Source organism: Neopelma chrysocephalum, unplaced genomic scaffold (genome assembly GCF_003984885.1).
Source record: "Neopelma chrysocephalum unplaced genomic scaffold, ASM398488v2 Primary Assembly neopelma1_95036, whole genome shotgun sequence".
Taxonomy (NCBI): Eukaryota; Metazoa; Chordata; class Aves; order Passeriformes; family Pipridae; genus Neopelma; species Neopelma chrysocephalum.
This window is the reverse complement of record NW_020923738.1, coordinates 2262-5149: the sequence shown is the minus strand read 5'-3', so window position 1 is coordinate 5149 and position 2888 is coordinate 2262. Positions and strand designations below refer to the sequence as shown.

The window sequence follows — 2888 nt, the reverse complement described above, 5'->3', positions numbered from 1 at the left end:
GTCTGGGGGTCACTCGTGGTGTCCGTGTTCCCGTGTGGGGCAGGGAGAGCTGGTTCGAGGCGAACCATGGGGCGGCCCTGCAATGTGTGGGGCTGGCGGCGGGGGCGGGGCCCGAGCCCGCGCTGCAGCTCAGGGTGACGGCGCTGCTCAGCCACCGGCTCTGCGTGAGTGGGGCCACCCCAAAGGGGGGGGCGGGACCCACAAGTGGGGGGCGGACCCATAAATGTGGGGTGGGATCTGTGGGATGGGACCTACAAGTTGGGAGGGGACCCACAAGTGTGGGGTGGGACTCATAAATGTGGGGTGGGATCTGTGGGATGGGATTTATGGGGCGGGACCCCCAAGTGTGGGGTGGGATCTGTGGGGTGGGACCCACAAGTGTGGGGTGGGATCTATGAGGTGGGACCCACAAGTTTGGGAGGGACCCATAAATGTGGGGCGGGATCTATGAGATGGGACCCAAAGTTGAGAGGGGGACTCACAAGTGTGGGGTGGGACCCACAAGTTTGGGGGGGACCCATAAATGTGGGGTGGGATCTGTGGGGTGGGACCCACAAGTTTGGGGGGGATCCACAAGTGTGGGGTGGGATCTGTGGGGTGGGACCCACAAGTGTGGAGTGGGACCTCCAAGTGTGGGGTGGGATCTGTGGGGCGGGACCCACAAGTTGGGGTGGGACCCACAAGTTGGGAGGGACCCATAAATGTGGGGTGGGATCTGTGGGGTGGGACCCACAAGTCGGGATCAGCCCCATAAGTGTGGGTTTGGAGCTATGGGGTGGGACCCCCAAGTGTGGGGCAGGATCTGTGGGGTGGGATCTCTGGGGCAGGGCGGGATCTGTGGGGCGGGGCCATCCCTGGCCCCTCCCCCCCACCCTCTCCCCGCCCCTCCCCCCTCAGGAGAAGCTCTCGCAGCGATTGGCCGAGCCGGGGGGGGCGGGGCTGAGCCCGGACAAGATGGCGGCCGTGATGGGCGGGCAGGTAACCCCGCCCCTTCCTCCCAGGGGGACACGCCCCCTTCCCCAGAGGCCACGCCCATCCAGTGATGAGACCACACCCCTTTTCACCAGACCACACCCCCTGTGATGAGGCCACGCCCCTTTCACCCCAGGACCACGCCCCTTATCAACAGACCACGCCCACTCTTTCCCCACAACCACACCCTCTGTGGTGAGGCCACGCCCCTTTGATCAAGGCCACGCCCCTTCATTGGACCCACCCCTCATTAATGAAGCCACGCCCCTTTCAACACGAGCCACGCCCCCCACGAGGAGACCACGCCCCTTTCACCGGAGCCACACCCCCCCTTCCAGGACACACCCTCGACAATGAGGCCACGCCCCCTGTAACGAGGCCACACCTCCATGACTAGACCACGCCCCTTTCCTTGAGACCACACCCATCCTGACAAGGGCCACTCCCCCTTTCCTTGAGGCCACGCCCAGCTTTATGATGCCACGCCCCTTTCCCTGAGAAGCCCCGCCCCCTGTGACTCGGCCCCGCCCCCCTGAGCTGTGGCTCCGCCCCCACAGATCCCGAATTTCCCGGGGCTGAGCCCCCCCGAGAACCAGCACCTGGGCGGGGCCCTGCGGAGGATCGATGACATCACCAAGGTGGGTGGGGCTTACCTGGCCCATCTCACCTGGCCCATCTCACCTGTCCCAGTCCCACCAGTCCCACCTGTCCCATCCATCCCAGTCCAACCAGTCCCACCTGTCCCAGTCCCACCTGTCCCACCTGTCCCTCCTGTCCCAGTCTCACCTGTCCCACTCCCACCAGTCCCAGTCCCACCAGTCTCACCTGTCCCATCTCACCTGTCCCAGTCCCACCTGTCCCATCTCACCTGTCCCAGTCTCACCTGTCTCACCAGTCCCACCTGTCCCACCTGTCCCAGTCTCACCTTTCCCAGTCCCACCAGTCTCACCAGTCCCACCTGTCCCACCTATATCAATCACCTGTCCCCCCTCACCTGTCTCACCTGTCCCATGTTACCTTTCCCATTCCCACCCAGTCTCACCAGTCCCATCTCACCTGTCCCACCTGTCCCAGTCTCACCAGTCCCACCTGTCCCCCCTCACCTGTCCCAGTCCCACCTGTCCCTGTCCCACCTGTCCCAGTCTCACCTGTCCCAGTCCCACCTGTCCCTGTCCCACCTGTCCCATCTCACCTGTCCCAGTCCCACCTGTCCCAGTCCCCCCAGTCCCACCTGTCCCCCCTCACCTGTCCCCTCAGGCCGCGGTGTCGGGCGGGATCCGGGTGCTGGTGGACGCGGAACAGTCTCACCTGAACCCGGCGCTCACCTGCGTCACCCTGGGGCTCATGTGGCGCCACAACCGCCAGGGGGCGCTGCCCTGGGTCTGGAACACCTACCAGGCCTACCTGCAGGTACACCTGGGCACACCTGGGGGCACCTGGGGGCACCTGGGGACACCTGGGACACACCTGGGCACACCTGGGGACACCTGGGGGGGGTGGGACACACCTGGGACACCTGGGATACACCTGGGACACACCTGGACACACCTGGGGGAGTGGGACACACCTGGGCACACCTGGGGACACCTGGGAGCACCTGGGACACACCTGGGGACACCTGGGACACACCTGGGCACACCTGGGGACACCTGGGCACACCTGGGATAGGTGGGATACACCTGGGCACACCTGGGGGCACCTGGGCACACCTGGGACACCTGGGCACACCTGGGGGAGTGGGACACACCTGGGCACACCTGGGGACACCTGGGAGCACCTGGGACACACCTGGGGACACACCTGGGGACACCTGGGCACACCTGGGGACACCTGGGCACACCTGGGATAGGTGGGATACACCTGGGCACACCTGGGGGCACCTGGGCACACCTGGGACACCTGGGCACACCTGGGGG

General features: G+C 65.6%; 1 protein-coding gene across 1 annotated transcript in view; it reads left to right on the top strand.

The window, feature by feature from the left end:
- Positions 1-17: 17 nt before the first annotated feature.
- Positions 18-2888, top strand: part of PRODH2 (proline dehydrogenase 2) — a gene marked incomplete at its 5' end in the record, with an annotated part of 5125 nt that continues 2254 nt past the window's right edge. Inside the window, 4 exons of the mRNA XM_027707918.1 lie at positions 18-164; positions 898-978; positions 1530-1610; positions 2230-2382. Of these exons, the coding sequence (XP_027563719.1) occupies positions 18-164; positions 898-978; positions 1530-1610; positions 2230-2382 (462 nt within the window). The remainder of the gene's footprint in view (positions 165-897; positions 979-1529; positions 1611-2229; positions 2383-2888) is intronic.